Source organism: Carettochelys insculpta, chromosome 3 (genome assembly GCF_033958435.1).
Source record: "Carettochelys insculpta isolate YL-2023 chromosome 3, ASM3395843v1, whole genome shotgun sequence".
NCBI lineage: Eukaryota > Metazoa > Chordata > Testudines > Carettochelyidae > Carettochelys > Carettochelys insculpta.
Window position 1 is genome coordinate 76,473,257 of NC_134139.1, and position 19,987 is coordinate 76,493,243.

Consider the following 19,987-nt stretch of genomic DNA (forward strand, 5'->3'; position numbering starts at 1 on the left):
ACCTATTTACTCAACATTTAGAAGTACTGTTATACAAGTTATACAAACTTATGTTGGAAAAAAATCGTTTACATTAGTACTCTCTCAGGCCTACTTAACATTTAAGCATAAACTGTTTCAGAGTAAACTCCAAAGATGCAACATTTTAAAAAGTTTCAACTGCCAACAATATAATTACCATAATTAGATTAGAAAAGCACCAGCCTGGATCATAAAAAAATTTACATGCTTGTCCTGAATATCCAATTTTTAAAATAAGAAATACCAAAAGATAAAGATTACTCAAAATGTACAGGACACTGAAAACAAACACTAAACAAACTACTTCCACTTGGCCCAAGAAAAGCTTGTCAATACTCCTCTGCCTTTTCCCTCCCACCCGTCCCCCACGCCAAAGACAAACATCTCAGCGGGAACAAAACACACAGAATTCTCTTTTTAAAAAAAAAAAAAGCATACATTTGTCAGATTGAGAGCTTGAAGAAAAAAATCTGTCTCCCTCCCTCCTCCAGCATCCTGTTCCCTTCTCCAGTACAAGTTGAACCTCTCTTGTCTGGCACTCTCGGGACCTGACCAGTGCCGGACAAGAGAATTTTCCAGAGGACAGGGAGGTCAATATTTTCTAGCACAGTTTCAACTCTTCCACTGCTTACTGGGCTCTTAGAAGACATTTAGAGGTAAATTAGAGCTAAACAAAGCACAGAACACTGAGAACCAGGACTGATGACTGTAAACAAACTTCAGGGAACACAAGAAACTTGGCCATACCCATGATAAACGGTTGTCCAACTAACTAAAATCATGCTGGATTACGGAGTTTGCTGGACAAGAGCGTTCAAGACTTGAGAGGTTCAGCCTGTGCTGGCAAGTGATCAAGAGTCCTATGAGTAAGTATTCAGGAGCAGTTTTAAATGTTGCTTGCTGAAAATTATGGCAACCTAACATGTAATTTAATTCAAATGTTACCCTTAATGTGAAACTAAAGCCTGAAAATATTTACTAATAAATATTCCCTGTGCTAAACAACAAAAGGGAGACTATATGACCATATTTGAAATAAACAAGTGAAAACATCTGTTGTCTCACTTTCCATCCTTTTAACCAAGTTCCTGTCCACTGCCCTGAAATATTTCTAGTCTCTTTTCTAGACCACAGCCCTTCTCACACAACTCTTTAATGGAAGAGACTTTCATCTGTGCTATTTTGCCAAAAAACCTCAAAAGGGGCAAAACACTCCCTTCTCTACACACACAGTTTCTCTTGATTAAGTTGGATCTAAAAAAATACTGCTAGCTTATCTTGTCTAGGCATTACAGTAATAAACGGTTACAAACTAACCTGATCCTTGATAAAGGAGAGAGATACCACATGTTTAGTTATAGTCTACATAGACAAATCTCTCAGACACAAGTTTCTTTTCTCACCTGCTTGCATCTCCCAGTCTGAAGCTTCACTGAAAAAAACACTGCATACATCTTTTTTTTTTCTTTCTTAGGACAGGACGGCTGCCTCAGACTACCTCTACATTACAACGGAAAGTTGATTTAAGATACAGAGCTCAAGCTAATTAAATAACTTAGTTGGAGTCAACATACTTAAGCTGAACTACTTTCGAAAGGAGCACCAGGTGCTCCTGCTGCTTCCCCGGCTGCAGAACGTGCAGGGTCTACAGGCCGAGTCTCAGAAATTCCCTTGGAGTTCTCCTCTGTGATGTGCTGATCATGTCACTGCCATCTGCTTTCCTGTGCTCTGATGCTCCCCCACCACTCTGTCCTTCTGGGCCAAATCCTCTGGCCTTCCCCACAGAAAGCACAGATCTGGGATTACTAGCCCGCTGCAGAGCAACACGCTGAAGCAGCTCAGCTCTCGGAGAGCTCAGCTATTAGAGATCAGCACACAGGAAACCAACCCCAAAGGGAGCAAAACCCCAAATAAACCCATCCTACTCTGTGTATAAATTTTACACAGTGAAAGCTCATAAGGTCCACCCACTATATCAGTAAAGGAGATATGCACAGGGATTGCTTCCTGCCCCCCCCTCAACAATTACATACACTGGGCTTGATAATAAACAAAAGCAGTTTTATTAAGTATAAAAGATTTAAGTGGTTGCAAACGCAAACACTCAGATCAAAGTTACTAAATTAACATGAGCAAAAAAAAAAAACACACAATTTTCTTAATGAATTAGAACTAGCTGTTACATGCAAATTCTTACCCTTAACAGCTATTTTTATCTCAAGTCAAGAGCTTCAAGTCAGATTTGATCTTTTCCTGACTTGGTCTTACAGCTTTTCAGAGTTCTTCATTGTCAAGTACCCTCATAGGCTGGGCCAGGCAGCTTCAAAGACTAGTTGAAAACAAAGGACTGATGATTTCCCATTGCTTAAATAAAAACTTTTCCCCAGCGTGGGAACCCTTTGTTCAGCACTCCCTATTGCTAGGGAAAAATGTTAGGTTCAAGAAGGATTCCAGTACCAGGTGATATGGTCACTTGCTTTTCTAGTAGTATCAACCACAGTTTGGATTTACAGGACAAACAACTATTCACAGATCTTTGGTTTGAAAAGAAAGACATAGCCGTTGTTAGCACAAAGATTTATAATCGGATCTACACTTCATATTTTTAACATCACATGTAAGAATGATACATACAGTAGTCCCTTGAGTCATGCAGAAGCTATGTTCCCACGCACCTGTGCGTAACTCAAATTTTGTTTAAGTCAGGAGAGCAGCTTTTTTCCCCCAGCACAACATACATTCTGCAGCTGGAAAAGCAGCAGGAGCACTTGATGCTCCTTTTGAAAGGTAAGTCCTGGGGCTGGCGGGGAGGGGGCAGTTGGGGAAGGTTAAGCCAGGCGGTGGGTTGGGGCTGTGGGAGGAGGAGGGTGGGGGGTTATGCCTGGGGTGGGTTACGGCTTAACAGTGGGTTACGGCAGGGGAGTGGAGTTGAGCTGGGCCCACGCAGGGTGTGTGAAGGTGCTGTGGATGTGCAGGATGTGTGTGTGAACACACCAGGGCCGCACAGGGGAGCCAGGACCGCATGGCGTGCGTGCGTGCAAGCGAGAGCGCGCGCGCTGGGGCTGCGGGTGCACGCGAGCAGAGGCCAGGGGAGCAGGATTTTGAGTTGCGCTTAACTTGCAGTAATGATATCATGCATTTCAAAGGATTACTGTACACAAAAGTATAGATATACAGATTCAGCAGATGGTAACTGTAAAATTGATGTTACATGAACTGTTTTGCATAATGCTTTCTTGAGTTCTGTATATTCATACCCATAAGCCGAGATGAGGATCAGACAGCTAGCAGAGGAGATGCAAGCGCACAGAAAGCACACTAAGGACTTGCCAGACACCCACCACATCTGGAAGAGATGCAGCAAGGACTGTCACTCTCGCATGGGTCTTCATAGTCACAGTAGATGCCGTAAATTAAGTCCTCAATTGAAACTATAAAGGGCGCGATCCATAGTCTATGCAGACTGAAGGATGCCTACTGCTACTAGGGTGGGGGGGAAGACTAACTTCCCTTACTCTCCTCATCTAACGTAAATTTGGCAGGTCCTCTACCATACTAGACCTGCTAAAATCAATCAGTGGTACAGTATTCATCCTCTTGGCAGCATAGCTGTAACTACTTAAAGATCCTAGGATCTTTCTGTCCCAATTACCTACCTTCTGTCAGCTACAGGCTGTGATCATTCTGAGCTTCTAGGAGACAAAAGTTTAGTCTCTCATATAGAACTATGTGCACGGATATCCTGGCCTGTCATACTAGTCACATATACACCATTGTGTCAAGTATCGGAGGGGTAGCCGTGTTGGTCTGGATCTGTAACAGCAATGAAGGGTCCTGTGGCACTTTATAGACTAACAAAAGTTTTGAGCATGAGCTTTCGTGAGCACAGACTCTAAGACCAGCATCTGATGAAGTGAGTCTGTGCTCATGAAAGCTCATGCTCAAAACTTTTCTGTTAGTCTATAAGGTGCCACAGGACCCTTTGTTGCATATACACCATTGTGGCACTGCCAGGCTTCAGTACCAGTGTGTTTTCCCTCTGCTTTCGTCTACTCCAAATACAGTAGTCCCTCGAGTTATGTGAGAGTTGCGTTGACATGCACCTTCACATAACCTGAATTTTGCACAAGTCAGAGGGCATTCCCCCTCCTCCCCCCCACAGTGGAACGCATGTTTTGCGCACAGGGAAGCAGCAGGAGCACCTGGAGCAACTTTTGAAAGCTAAGTCCTGGGGTTGGGGGGGAGCAGTTGGTGAGGGTTGAGCCTGGTGGTGGGCTGGGGGTTAAGCATGGGGTGGGTAAGAGCTGCAGAGGGTCATGGGAGAGCAAGCCGGAGACACATATGGGAAGGGTGGTGCGCATGAGAGCTGGAGCCGTGGGGGCACTGAACCAGGGCACAGAAGGGTGGTTAAAGGGGGCTGGGTGAGGGGTGGTGAGCCGGACCTGTGCAAGGGGTGGTGAGCCAGGCCACGTGGGGATTGAACTTGGGCCGCATGGGGGGGCTTGAGCCAGGGCTGGGGGGAGCAGGATTTTGAGTTGCGCTTAACTTGCGTTAATGCAAGTTAAGCGCACCTCGAAATCACGCATTTTGAGGGTTTACTGTACAGTACTCTTTTAAAGGTCGCTCCCTACAGCTCTAAACTTCCAGCTAACAGTTGCTTTCTCCCCATTTCTTTATGGTCCCTTATCAGAAACAAGTCCTTTCGGAATGTCAATTAACCTCTTTTCTAACGCTTACTGTTCCTGACCCAGGAGAGAGCTCCATAGTGGCTACTAAAAGAGACTGGGGGAAGTTCAGGGTATTTTAATGATTATTTATGATTTCTAACTGCAGCAGCACAGTGAACAGGGACCTACTGTACTAGGCCTAAGGCTGACAACAAAGCAATGGTCCCTGCCTAAAACAGCTTACAATGAAAGTGAACTAGAGTATATCAATGTAATGAAATACACATCATTAAAGGGCTAACCTAAACTACACAATCTATATAGCCATACACTCACTATTGTGGCCCTATATCAAGTTTATTTGAAAGTGGAGAGGAAAAGCACAAGGAGCTCTAGAATATAGCAATGCAGGATGCAGGCACACAAACATGGGGTGAAATACTGCTCCAATGAAATGAATGGCAAGACCCACATATACAGTGAAGCAAATCTGGTTGCAAGTGATTGATTCATAGTGCTCAAAGCTTGTAGCCAAGATATCCCCAGCTCTTCACATTCTCCCTTCACAGGAGTGTTTTAAAGAGCACTATATGCTGTATGCCACAAGAAAGCCAGGGTGAAATTTTAGTTTGAAGCCTATCCAGAAGATGTCCTGTTCGCACTAGTGAGCTCTAAGTGTTCTGGATACACTCGTTCATTTTCTCCCAGTCTAAATGCATCCTTTTCCATTAAATGTTATAAAAAGAACAGTTTATTGTATTTCTACAATGAAGGTAGGTCTTTTAAAATCCCTTTTTAGCATAAATAGGGAACAATTGCTTTCCTCCGTTGTTTGACAGAGGTCAAGAGCTCTGCGGATCGTACCTGGAGTAGTTTTAGAAAAAGTTCTATTGCACACTGTGATTATTTCATAGTAACAGAGAGTCAGCCGTGCTAGTCTATACACTATCAAAACAAAAAGCAATCAAGTAGCACTTTAAAGACTAGCAAAATAGTTTATCAGGTGAGCTTTCGTGGGACAGACCCACTTCTTCAGACCAAGTGGGTCTGTCCCACGAAAGCTCACCTAATAAACTATTTTGCTAGTCTTTAAAGTGCTACTTGACTGCTTTTTGTGATTATTTCAGTTAGTCATCTTCAGTCTGTAGCTGTTTAAGCCATAAAATTGTTAGCTTCTTTCCTAATTTTGATCAAGGAGAGATCCCAAATACAGTCACACATTTGAGAATTGCAGAGGACAATCACCAACTGTACTTTAACTTGCTTTGCTACTTTGATTACAAAAACTTCTCCAGGAATAGCTGAGCCCTTTTTTTTTTTTTTTTATCATGTTTTTGCTATTGGTAGAAATAAACCAGAGGACCAAGGCCGCTCAAGCTGTTTTCTTTAGTTAATAGAGTGTTCTTTCCTGCCTGTGCTACTGCCTTATCTAGGACTTCTCTAAATAGCTCAGTCTTGTGCATTTTGCAAATACGAGCTGGTTTACTTAGCCATTAACTTCATTAACTTACTGAAGCTGCCTACGTGCCATTACATTTTCTGCCACTGATAGTCACAGATTTTTTAAACCACAGGAGCGCAAGTTATGTGTGATTATACCATATATCCCAGGGCTGGGAAATAATTTTTGAAGGGAGGGGCACTCCAACAATTTGGTAAGTGGTCAAAGGTCACACTGTTTCATGATATTAATGGAGGAGGTGCGGGGTCTGGAATGCATGTTCAGTGCAGAAGGGAGCTTGGGGAAATGGACTGGAGTGCCAGAGTGGTATCTACAGGAGAAAGTGTGGGTGAAGGAAGGGGTTGGGACCTGGGGTAGGGGAGAGGGTGCAGGAAGAGATGCAGTGTATGGGTGCAGGAGAGGATTCTGACCTGGAGGGGGGTGGGTGCAGAGTCTGGTAGAGGGCTGTGACCCGGGGCAAAGATTTGGGTTGTGACAGGGAAGGGTAAGAGACTGGGGTGCAGAAAAGGGGGTAAAGGTGAAGGATGAGGGATGCAGAAGACTACATGGAGTAGAGGTAGGAGGGAGGGGCTAGGGTACCAGCAGCTCAATAGGTTCCTCAGCCAGGGCCCTGCCCACACACGTGCTGCGAGCTGGGGGTGTAGCGATGTTACTTCACATGCTGCCTGTCCTGCAAACAGGCTGCTTCCATTGGCTGGAAACCATCCAACTGGAGCTGCAAGATTGTGCTGGGGGCAGGAGCAGTGCACAAATCCCCTCGACCCCTCACAGGCTCACAACATTCAGAAACACACTTGTCTGAGAACAGCTGGGTACTCTCAATGGTGCATGGGAGCAGGGAGGGAGCCTGGCTGAGGCTTCTGTGGGCCATATTTTGCCTGCCCAGATATATCCCATACTTCATGCTACCACAGGTTGAGTAGATGTTGAATCATATCACCTTTGGAGGTTGGCTACATCACACCACCTCATGGTAAGTACTCCTTATCACTGATTCAGTTGCTGTTAACTCCAAATGAACATGCAACAGAGTTGCTCATCTTGCATTTTTACTTATGAAACGGACAGCTATCATACACCCCTTCTTTGCAGAACCCAGTTAGTAGTCACCTTGTTAATGTGTGGCATGCCTACTTCTCAAAAAAAGTCACACAACAGCAGCATGCGGTTTGCGTATATGGATGGATATGCCTCCATTACACCCATTATTACAATGCATAGTTTGAAACTACAGTAAATACTGCCAGGTAAGTAATGGCTTTACCTGCCTTTACTAGGAACTTGAACTATTGTTGACACACTTGCCACTTCTCTGCAAGCTTCTTTTTATGTCTCTTGTCCCATTCTTCAACTATTACTTTAACTGAAATTAGGGGGCAATAGGGTGACCTATGTGAAACACAGGACTTCTGGTTAAATTGCTTGGAATTAAGCGAGTGCAAGAGCAATCCATGACAACTATGTAGTACAAACAGCGTAATGTTAAGTTGACTGAGCACCCATTTAAACTACATACTGCATTATTATAACAAAAATAGGTAAGTTAAAAGCACATACCTAAAATTAAGCGGTTATTGCATTAAAGTGCCTGTCTTGTCCTCATCTTGCTGTCCTCCAGAGCGGGGCTGCTAGTGTGAGGGCTGGCAGTGTGTCAGAGAGAAGTGCAGAAGCCTGAGCAGGGGCCTGGGGGTATGTGGGGGAGGGCTGAGGTATATGAGTGAGTTGCAGGAAATCGGAGCTGAATGTGTGCACAGGAGTCAGGACAAGAGGCTGAGAGTGGAGAAGAGCCCTGGGGCTGGGTTCTGGAACAGTGTAAGCCATCTGATATTTTTGCAGCAGTGTAAAAGAAAAGGAAATCTACACTAGGCCAATTTTCCTACCTATTGCCTGTGGGCCACCCTTTCTCTTCCCTGCTCTGAAGTCCTGGCCTAGCTTGCTCCCTCATTTTCCAGGGCAAGGCCAGATTAAGATAAGGGCTGCAGCCTAATGGTTCAAACACCCCTTCCCAAACACATGCTAAAACTTGACGGAAATCACTTATCTGGAAATCCAGCTCTAACTGAAAAGTCAAACAAATAAACAGGAGCTGTGGAGAAATTCTTCCAGCTTTTAATTTACCACACATCAATCAGCAAATTAACACAGCATTTTTTTAAATTATCCATCAGTTTTCAGATTGTTACAAAACTCCAAAAGAATTATGTTGTTAAAAAAATAAAAAATATTTCCCTTCTACACCATAAACACCTATGCAAATGGGACAGCCAAACTCCCTACCCCCACTCGATTTCTCCCATCACCTCACCTTTTTCAGAACAGTAGAGGGCTGTGGCTCTGGCCTTTCAGAGAAGGGACAGGCAGAAAGAATGAAAAGGGTTGTGGGTTAGCCTCACAAAAAGGGAGGTGGGGGGTGAGGTAATCCATCCCCCATCCACCTGCCCAAGGAATTTAGAAGGGTCTGGGGCTCTCAAGCCATTTTAAATTGCCTTGGGTCCTGGGCACTTACCTCCTTTGCCCCCATCCATCAGTGGGACAGGCTGAGCCCCCTCCCACACTCCAAACCCCTGGGCTCCAGCCTGGAGCTCTCGCCTGCTGCACCTCAAACCCTTCATCCCAGGCTCTAACTCAGAGCATGAACTTCTAGCTGGAGCACCCTCCATCCCACAACCCAGCCTTCTGGACCTGCCTGGAGCACCCCCCCCCCCAATATTCTGAACCCATTCTCACTCCAATATTCACTCACTCACAACAATATTCTCACTCCAGATCTTAGGGAGCCCCACAAAATCTAACAGCCCTGGCCTCCAGAAGAGTTAATCCAGCCCTATAAGTCCTCCTCCATGATTCACCTTCCTTGTCCCCTGCTTCCTGTCTCTGTGCCCTCCTTAGCCCTGTCCCCCATCCTTCATGCAACTCCTCTGAACCCATGATTCCCCCATCTCGCCCTGGCCTGGGTTCAAGCTGCTCTTCACTCCAGAGACTTGCCTGTTTGCTGCTGCCTGGGGGGTATCAAGCTAAGTGTAAACCCCCAGAAGCTGTCCTCCTTCCCTCCACACCTGGTTGTTGTACTACTCCTCTCCATAGGGCCCTGCCCTCTCTATCCCAATCCTATTGCCAGCCAGCAGCATTTTGAGGGGTGGAGGGATAGCTCAGTGGTTTGAGCATTGGCCTGCTAACCCCAGAGTTGTGAGCTCAATCCTTGAAGAGGTCATTTAGGGGGCTGGGGCAAATAGATTAAAAAAAAATCTGTCTGGGATGGTGCTTGGCCCTGCCATGACAGCAGGTGACTGAACTCAATGACCTCCCAAGGTTGCTTCCAGTTCTATGAGATGTGTATTTTCAGATAGATAGATATCTGAAAAGCATCCTCCTATGTCTCTCTCAGGCAGCATGAGCAGAGTGCACAGCAGTCAGGCAGCCTGACCCCCTAGCCTCTCCTCCATTCCCCCCTATTACCCCACAGGGCTGCAGGCAACTGTGTTTAAACCTTCTGTTTAAAGAGCCCGCCCATCACTTTCAGCCTCTCCAGCTAGCTCTTTAAACAGACAGTGCCTTCTACTTAAAGCACTGTTTAAAATTCAGGTCCCTGCTTTGCACCATAGGGGACAATTAATTTTGGGTAGGTTTTTTTTGTTTTGTTTTGTTTTTTTTTAAAGTTGGGACACTTTCCAGGGAGCTAAAGAAAAGGACATTCCCAGCTAGAACAGGAAAGGTGGTCACCCTGAGCGGCAAGGACCTCACTTTGTCCTTGTACGTTGTGCATATAATTACGTTCAAGCTCTGGATCAAACTTTCTTACACTTCTCCCTAAAAATTAGAAGATTTTTTTAATCCTACAAAACCATGAGAAGACACAGACTAGACATTTGCCACCCTCCAAGCCAGAGTAGAATCACATTTTCCAGGATTCCCCCCACATCAACTTGGTATAGACCCTAAAATCTCTTTTTATTTGCAAATTTGTCAGTAACTGTACGACTCAAACCTACTCCAATTTACCATGAACTCAGTAGTGTTTACTTTGAAAAAGTTCAACTTTTTAGGCTCAATTGCAAATGTATTCTAAAATGAGATCTGAAAAGAGGCGTTCTCAACTGCAGAGACAGAACTTTATCGCAAGTGTCATGAAAAGATCTTGATTGTAAAAGCTGACATATATACTACTAATCTATAAAAGAAAGGCAACAGTATAGAAAAGGAACATGTCACAAGCAAAAATGCATCAATGCATCCAACTGCAAAATAAAATCCATCTGACATCTCTTGTCAAGGGGAAGGGAAAGGGAAATGAAAATGAAAGATTCACAAAGCGCACACACTGGAGCTTGAGCGCACCTTGCATCACCAACTCTCTCCCACTCCAATTAGATGAAATACTGCTATTTTAAATACTCAATTTAAATGCAGGAATTAAAAGTTCTAATTAGGTAAATTAACATTATAAGAACCTTAAATAGAAAGCATTCTGTAATTCTTAAAATTAAAGAATTATTCAAGTGTATGTTTCTATTTCAACTCCCTGTTTAAAGAAATATTAGAGTACTAAGTGCTGATTTCTGTGGTTTTTCATCATACAGACAGGAGACACCATGAGAAAGAGACATCACTTGGAAAAACTGAGCACATTCACTTGGGATTATTTCAGATATACATACACCTACCCATGAATTCCCCTTCCAAATTTTTTATAAAATAAAACCAGTCACTTTTCTTATTTTGTTTTCAAATACAGCTTTCATCTAGCCCAGGGGTCAGCAACCCCAGTGTGCGTGCCAAGAGTGGCAGGCAAGTCCCACCCCCCTTCCCCATGCAGCCAGGAGCTTGCTCAAAGCCATGCCACCCCGTGGATTAACAAAAAACCAGCTAATGCTATCAACCACTATCTGAATGGTAAAGGTCTGCCTCTTAGTTTATTTATTAATGAAGGACTGTTAGTGACTTTGAAAAGTATCACTGACTCAGACCATATGTAGAGGTCAGGAGGTCAAATTTCAGCCCCTCCCCCCCCAGCGCAAGGTTGTTGAACCCTGATGTAGCTTCCATCCTTGATCCAACAATCTTGGGGGAAAAAAATTCATAATACAGAAAGATTCAAATATAAAATGGTCATAAATGTTACCTTTGACGGTGGTAATCACATCTTCCTAAGATTATATTTTCTTAAATTTGTATTAAAAAAAAAAGGACGACCTAAGCATTCATTCTAGAAAGCCTTATTATTTGAACCCAATCAAGAATTTCCTTTGGCAACTCTGTCCCATCCTTAAAAAAGCAAATCCAGAAAAAACTAAGGTTTGATGTACCCAAATCCAGCCTAAGCACAATGGATCATGAGCAATCTACACAAACTTCCACAGTTCTCATTTCAAGAAATCACTGGATATCCTCCCGCCTCCCTAGTTTTAGTCCTAGGCATTCCCCTCCAAAACAAATCAATGTATGCTGTCCAATAAATCAGGCATGGCCAAACTATGGCTTGTCAGATGCACATGGGTCTTTTATAGTTAAAGTGTGGCTCCTAGAGCTCCCATATACCCCATCCCTATTCTCCACTTCCAAGACCAGAGGTCAGGGCTTTTGCCCTGCAGCAGTGTGGCAGGACTAGGAGTCTACTTTAGCCCAGCAGCACTGATGTAGCAGACCTGCACTATGGCAGGCGCCACCCCATGATGGAAGTTGTGCATGTCTTGCAGCTCTTGAATTTCCAAAGATTACCGTACACGGCTCAGAGAATCAGTACTTCTGGCCACTCTTGCAATATGCAAGCCTTTGGCAGTACAGTAGTAGCAGTTTCTTGTCCTGGAGAAACCAAACCTCACAGTAAGGGGATGTAGAGGTTGTCTCCTTCCTGAACTGGATATCAATCCACACAAAACCAAGGACCAGCCCAATGACTAGAGGTAAATGAAGTATTTAAATCATTTGTCAAAAATTTTGTTCTCCCTCTAAAAGGATGTATTTTTCATGATTTTTTTTTTTGGACCCGCTCTAATGTGGAACAGGGAAGCTACAACCAATTGGAAGACCAGTGGTAGTAGGCCCACTTCCTATTACCCTTTCAGAGTCTCCTGCTCAGGACAGCAGTGTCCAGCGCTCAACTCCCCTAACAGTGAAAGCAGCATTAGAGTTGCCACTGAAGAATTTAATGACACTCCCACAGAAAAACAATCCTACCTAACCTGAGGAATGGATTTTCTGTGTCCTGGCCCAAAGTACTGTATATACATACTTTAATATAGATTTGAGACCTACAAAGATCCCATACTCTGATAGTTTAAAGACACTAGACTTCTCATTCCAACCTGACATAGGCCTTTCTAATGCACAACAAATACTTGACTAATCACTGTGATGATGACTCTAGAAAATGGTGATGCAGTTTGATTTTAATGACAAATCAAGAATATAAGAAAATTCAAAGCTTCTTTTCAAATTTCCAAGATCAGTTGAAGGGGATGGGGGGATGGAATGAAACACAATGGTGAAATAGTTACCACTGCAGTTTATGGAGGGACAAGGAGGGGAGGGGTTAACTTATCAGGCATGAGTTAAAAGCACACCTGTCAAAACAGATTTCAGAGCATGGAAGAGAACAAAGCATGATTATGTTGCCAACATTGGCATGTCTGGGGCTATTTTAACTAGAACTATGATCCTAAAACACAGAATCATCAAACTTGGAAAGAGACTTCTGGGGTGAGGGGAAGTTTATTTATAATTTTACTCAAATACTTTTTTTGTGAGTCTGTATTACCCAGGGTTTTACTCCATGGGATTGAATGCACAAAACAATTTTTAAAACAGTTATGAAATGTAACTTTGGTATTTACTTTGAGTTACACGCATGGGGTAATGTTTCAAGAATAGGAAAGTGTGGAGGAAGAAAGCCAAGTGAGGCAATTTAGGTGAAATCCCAAATGTTACAAGCTTCTAACAATCAAGAAGTCAGACATTTAATTCTTACATAAAATATTAAATGTGTTTCTATCCTTATGCAGCACAAGTTAATTTGTGCTTAAAAGTGTGCTAAAATATTTGTTTCATCTCAGGACCCTCAATAAGTACACGTCATCCATCAAATCTGATGGGAGACTCATCAACAAAATATTTCTGCTGTTAAAGCCAAATTTGCATCTAATTTTATGTTTCTATGAGTAAGCAGTTCTACCATTAGAAAATGAAGAACTAAGTTCTTTCATATAAAGTACACACTTTCTGGAAACACTTAACTGGGGGCTTTAAAATTTGTTTTGGAAAGAGGTAAGCACCTGAGACTTTGTCTAAGTAGCTTGAACAGTAGTTTGAAAAAAGCATTCCTCAACTTGTTTTTTTTAAACTCCACTTATACGGCTATTTTTAGTTCAAAATCTGCTATGGTGGGGGTGAAAATATTTTTAGAGATAAGAGACGGACAAGATTATGGGAACGGCAGGTGACAACATTCTGAAAAGTCTGATACAAGATGGGCAATACTACAACTTTGCACTTACATAGATCCTGTTTTTCATAGTTTTCAGAGCACTCCAGTTTGCCCATATAGAAAGGCAGAGAATTTAGGTTGCTACCAAACTAAGGCTTCGCCCCCCCACAAAGAGTATTCTTTATTGCTTTAACAGCTTCCTAGTTTTTGGCTTAGAAATTCCAAATTAGTTTTAATCTTTTCTTATTGGCCAGAACAGGTGCCATTATATGGGTACTTGATGAGGGGGGTGGGGAGAGGAAGAAAATCAGGAGCCCTATTGTTGGACATATGTAATTAAAAGAATTTACCACTATCATTATGTACTGACTATTTAAAGTCTATTCCTTGGCAAAAACAGTGAACCTGAAGTTTATGCTAAAACAAAAACGCTCCAAACCAACCAACCTTGGAAGTACGCTGTGCTTTTTATTAAATGAATCCACATTAGAAAGCCTGGAAGTGACAAATTAAGGAACTTGTGTCTTTTAAAATTGGACTTTTGTGATAACACCTCCAAGTGTTAGAGAGGGGGTTATGGCTGTACACAGCTATGCATTAGGGATGCTAATAATTTACCAGTGCAGGCAGGGGGCTGTTCCAAGCCCAGTGGGGCAGCTACAGATCAGGGCACACTCCAGCATGGCTGTAGCAGCCCTGGGTCTGATGCAGCCTGGTGGGCTGGGGGGTGGAAGGGCTGGGAAAACTACTCCAGCCTAACTAGGCTGGAGCAGCACCACCTGCTGCAGGAAGGGGCTGCTCTGGCCAGGCTGCAGAGCCCCTGCCCATGGTGCGCCAGGGACTGCGGCTGCTCCAGCCTCACTGGAGTGCCCCAACCTGTGACACTGCTGGAGGCAGGGAAGCTGCAGCTGGGCCAAAGCAGCCTGGGTCCTCCTTGTGCCACAAGCAGAGGGGGGTGGGGTGGAGGAAGAGAGGGAGGGAGTGGCTTCACTAGCTGTCTACCCCTTTACTTGGTTAACCAGTAACCAATTAACCAGGATTTCCCATCCCTCCTGTGCATGCCTGTCACCTCTCCTCTCTCCCCCCAGGCCAGCTAAAAGCAGAGAGTTACCCCAGCCCTCCCTCCCACCACCACTTTGCTCATGCTTCTGGAAGCTCAGCTTCTCCTGAATGTGCTGTCCTTCTGTTTCTTCACAAGTTGCATGAAACATGGACTCAAACAGGAGACATTGGTCTGTGTTGGAAGTTTACAGGGCTCAAAGTATTTCTGCATGAAATAGTACTGACATCTACCAGCTAAATCTGTTAAGTCCTAACTAAGTTCTCTTCAGAAAACTCGGAGAACAAGTGAAAAAGACAGACACTACACTAAGAACAGGTAAGAAGAAACCATGTGTAATTAACTTACAGAATTCATTGCCCTGAGGTCCCTCCCTTGCATCCCAGTGTACACTTGCCTCCTTAATTCCTCCCCACACCACTAGGAAAAGCTTTTTCTTTCTTTACAGTGATGGCAAATGACAGATCCTGACACCTCCCAATTCTCTCTCATCTGGAGATAAAGTGCATGCCACCGTCTTCCCTTCCTGTGGGCTCCAGTTTAAGGATGTAAGAGTATCCGGTTACATGACTAACCAGTAAGCATCTGCTTACCAGTGCTACCGATTATTCATGGCCCCCATCCCCCACTTCAAGGGAACAGTGAGTGGCTGGCTCAACCTCTGTCCCTACTTGTGTCAGGATCAGGCAGTTTCCCCTGCTGCTTCTCTGTATTTAAAAAAACAAACCAGCATGCAAGCTGGCTCAGCTTCTGTCCCTCCTTCCAATCACTGCGCTCTGCATTTAAAAGGCACTTAAAATTTAAATGCAGAGTGGCAGGGACCGGGGAAGAACCCAATCCCAATGGCAGGGACAAAAGCTGAGCCAGCCCATCTGATGGCTCTGCCTTAAATGCAGAGCGGCAGAAGTGGGGAGGAGGGATAGAAGCCTTGCCAGCCTGCATAGCAGCTCAGTCTTTTAAATACAGAGCAGCGGGGTAGGGTGGTTAACCAAGTAACTAACAGAAATTTGGGTAGCCAGGTAGTTACCAGATTACTCACTCTAACATCCATACTCTGGTTCAAGGAACTTTTCACAAAGCTAGCTTGCCTTCATACTAATGCTGCAAAAACCTCTTCGCTCCCCCTGTTGCTGCCCTAGACAGCTAGGATTTTGTTCCATCATGTCGCAGTTTGGCAGCTGAGAGACTGTACTAATACAAGATCCTGGACTGTCCAGAAGACATGAACTACATTAGACAACTTAGGCAGGGATAACATGTTTGGACATATTCCACATGTGTAATGCATTTCTTGAAGTTATTAACACCCTGCTTCAGGAAAGGAGGAGGTCAGCGAGTCTTGATCCAATTTCTGCTCCTGGTGAAGAAAACTGCATGAGTGTGAACACACACACACACAAATCAATAAATAACCTCCCCACCAAAATTCTTATCTGAATAGAGTACAAGCCAAACCTTGAATTGTTGGACCAGTTACTGAACTGACTATCCAAGTGGCAGACATTTCAGTTTCAGGTAAACTATTTCATGAATTTGTTTCAGAGCAATATGGATATATTAATGGAATAAATAAGCACCTAAACTAACTCCTGGACTGTACAACACTAAATTTCCCCCCAACTGAGAAAAACTACAGGTTGAAACTCCCAAAACCAGCACACTTTCCTCTGGCAACATCCGTCATCTGGCAGGACCACAGATGTTACTGGACCAGAGATGCTGGCGTAGGAGGTTAGTACAGAGAGCCTGGCTGCCTTGAGTAGGAGAGCCAGAGGGGCTTGTGTCCCTGGTCAGAGCACAAGCAGCCATAGCCAGCCACCATGGGGCCGCAGCTGCACCTGGTGCATGTGGAGCTGGGGCTGTGCTGACAGCCTGGCCGGAGTTGCACCGGGCACCTGTGGGACCGGAGCTGACTGCTAGCCTTGGGGGCCATGCCTGCAGCCCAGTCAGGGCAGAGAGTTAGCATTACATAGCCTTGGCTACATCTGGAACCAGAACCAGCAGAGCCTGATAAATGACTGGCAGGCTGGTTGGGGCTGGAGTGATCACCATGGCTGGCAGCTGAGGTGGCCTGGTCAGTGTAGCAGGGGCTGAGGTCGTGGCAGGAGGTAATCAATGCTAGAATTGGGGGCAGGCGAGTCTGTACAAAAGAGAAGCCAGCAGTAGACAGGGTGGCAAGAGAAGGGGACCTCCCTTCATCCAGCAAATTCCCTCATCCATGAGGAGTCAGGTCCTGAGGGTGCTGGATGAGGGAGGTGGAACCTGTAGACTTCTTTCATCACTATGATGCTTGTCAATCTGTGTACAGGCCTAGCACTGGCAGACTGAATTCAGTGATAGACCATCTCCTTCTGGTAAGGTGAACGTGCATGAAGGTATTATTAAATCACCTAGTCACACCATAAGCCCAAGCTGCTTTTGAGCAGCCTGCAAACATTATGAAGCTGCCCTTCACTGGCTTTGTTTTGGCAAAATCTCAACAGTTAGTTGTGGGAACTGATTCTTTTGTCAAAAGGATTCTAGTGCACAGAGTTGCAGTAACCTATTTTTTCCATCACCTTCCTCCCTTTAGCATAACGATGAGCCCATTAGGGGAGTACAGAGCATAACTACTCAGAGAATGTTAGATCACAGAATGGCCAAAATCAAGTGACATTTTTAACAACCACCTCTTGCCAGGATGTTGCGACCTCTTTCGGATGTAGCTCTTGTGATCAAGTTATGCCTTTGTCACCTTAAAATGTTTTATCTATTGCAATGCCCTCTGCACAGGACTAAAACTTAAGATCATACACAGGACTGAAGATGCAACAGCTCACTCATGAAATGTGGTATGACAATGATATTCTGCAACCTGTATAAGCTGACTATTTTTATTTGAGTAGAATAGGGTGTATACAAAATGCTGAACAGCCTACTAGAGAAAGCATTTTTGTCAGCGTACTTAGAGCTTAAGTGGTTTTTATAATGTTAAATCCAAACTAAATACAATTAGAATTTATCACGACTGGTTGTAACACGAACAGTATGGACAAGATGCCAACAGGCACTGACATTTTAATCACTCTGTTCAGAGCAAGTCCAAACAGTGTAAAAAGTATCAGTAGTTTCCAACCTCTCATCTACAAGAAAATTCCCACTGCTAACTGATGAAACTACCACTGTGAAATAGAGGGAGGAAAAAGTCTAGCCCAGACAGAGCCCCCAAAATGTAAAACATTAACCACAAAAACACTGCTTCTCACCATTAGGTCACTAGTTCAAATATGTCCCATAATGGCAACAAGTGCTTTTGGGTTAAATCGAGTTCTTAGGGGACCAGCACTCAAAGCAAAAGGATCTAAAATACTGTATCAGTAATTTTCAGAAACTTTGCAGACAGATCAATGATTCCCGAGGCATGAAAACTGAGCTACCCTCTGACTCCTTCATGTGGTTTTCTATATCCCAAGCAGAAGAAATTCATCTGCCTACGGCTCACTATATTTCTGAAAAGAACTAGAATCTACAAATCCATTATCTGACACCATGTGTCAGCACTAAATCATATTAACACAAACATATGGTAGATGTTACAAGAATCATTTGACCACAGTCACCACCATTAAATCTTTCACTAAAAACGAAAATAAGGAAGAGGGAAAAGACTAGGAAAATGTTTTATTGTGAAGTATTTTATAACCACAGGGCAGAGAAATAATGTTTTTCTTTCTGTGTGTTTGTGTCTCAGAAAATTGGACTTTGCTCTGTCTCTCAATTAGGTATGTAAACTCTGTGCTAATTTTTAAGAGTTTTTACCTAATTAGTGATATGTCTGGTTCACACATTACATGCTTGGGGTAACCAAGACAACTCACCAACCATATCAGTCTTGTGCTAATAGGAGCTTCTGGTAAGCATGTCTTCCAGTAAGTAAATTGTAAACTTTATTTCAACATAACATTCCCTAATGGTGTCAGTTTACAGTGTTAATCAGTCCTCCTTTCTAACCCTACGTAAAGGGCACCCTCAATGCATCTCCATAGGACAGAGGATGTCATCCCTCACTGGGGTACCACAAGATAGCTTCCCAGATTGTCCCAGAAAACAATATAAATACATTGACGCAATGTAGCGAGTACAGCTGTACCAACATCATTGCCCAAAGACGTGCTGTGGCCACAAATGGAACTTGTAGCCAGCCAATTAAGATCACCATATCTTATTACAGGTGTAATAAGAACAAGTCAAAGTTTTGCCTGTTCGCCCCTTCATTCAAACTGTCCCAATCCAGCAGCTTGCAACAAAAGCATACCCCTAATGGGCCAAGTCTCTCTCTCTCCATAAATGTGAGTCTCACACCAGCCTCTCTCCTGAGCTAGTCATAATAAAAGCCGAGCTTAAGACACAACAGAGTTAGAACCACTTCTTACAGTGCAGCAGACTTACTATTGCTGGATTTGAGGTCTCGGTGCAGGATGGGCACGATGGCTTCCTCGTGCAGGTAGAGCATCCCGCGGGCTATCTGCACCGCCCAGTTCACCAGGACGTGGGGAGGGATGCGGCGGCCCCAGCGGCTTCCTCCACCGGCACTAGCTGCCCCGGCCAGGGCTCGGTTGAGGGGGCCTCCCCTCGCAAACTCCATCACCAGGCAGAGGTTCGGCTCCCGCAGGCACACCCCGTGCAGCTCGATGATGTTGGGGTGCTTCAACATGGAGAACAGCTTGGCTTCCTGCCGCACGCTCTCCGCCGTGGCCATGATATCCTCATCGGGGTCCTGGCGGGCCGCTTTCACAGCCACCTCCCGGCCGCGCCAGGTGGCCCGGTACACCTTGCCGAAGCCGCCCACGCCGATGATCTCCTGCAGCTCCAGGTGCTGGAAGTCGATGTGGGTCAGGGAGCCGGGCCACTCTCCGGCGTCCTCCGCGGCCGTGCGCGCCTGGCACCGGCCCGGCCGGTAAGTCACGTAGTTGGCCGGGAAGATGCCGAGGCGGTGGCGGATTTTGCCCGCCCACCAGCCGTCGTCCCCCGAGACTGCCGCGTCCTTGGACAGCACCTCCACCACATCGCCCCGCCGCAGGCTCAGCTCGTCCTCGCCGCTCGCCTCGTAGTCGTACAGCGCCGTCCAGAGCGGGCAGAACGGGCCGTCGCCGCCCGCCGGGGCGCCCGCGGAGCCCAGCAGAGCCATGGCGGGGGCCGGGCCACTGCCGCCTCAGCCTCCGCCGCGCATCCTCACCTGCGGCGGTAACAGCACCAGCCGGCTGGGGGACGGCCCACAGGTTCGGCGGCGTGGGGAGGGGGTGTGTGGGAGCGAGGCAGGCCCGGGCTGGTCTCTGCTCCGCCTCCGCCCGCAGCCTCCCGGGACCAGCCCGGACCGC

The 19,987-nt window shown here is 45.1% G+C and overlaps 1 protein-coding gene across 3 annotated transcripts in view; it reads right to left on the bottom strand.

Annotated features, from left to right (window-relative positions):
* Window positions 1–19,983, bottom strand: part of MAP3K21 (mitogen-activated protein kinase kinase kinase 21) — a 62,924-nt gene extending 42,941 nt beyond the window's left edge. For all 3 annotated transcript variants that reach the window (XM_074990160.1, XM_074990161.1, XM_074990159.1), the window contains exon 1: window positions 19,059–19,983. In XM_074990160.1, coding sequence (XP_074846261.1) covers window positions 19,059–19,797 — 739 coding nt within the window. In that variant the 5' untranslated portion in view covers window positions 19,798–19,983. The remainder of the gene's footprint in view (window positions 1–19,058) is intronic.
* Between the last annotated feature and the right edge of the window lie 4 nt (window positions 19,984–19,987).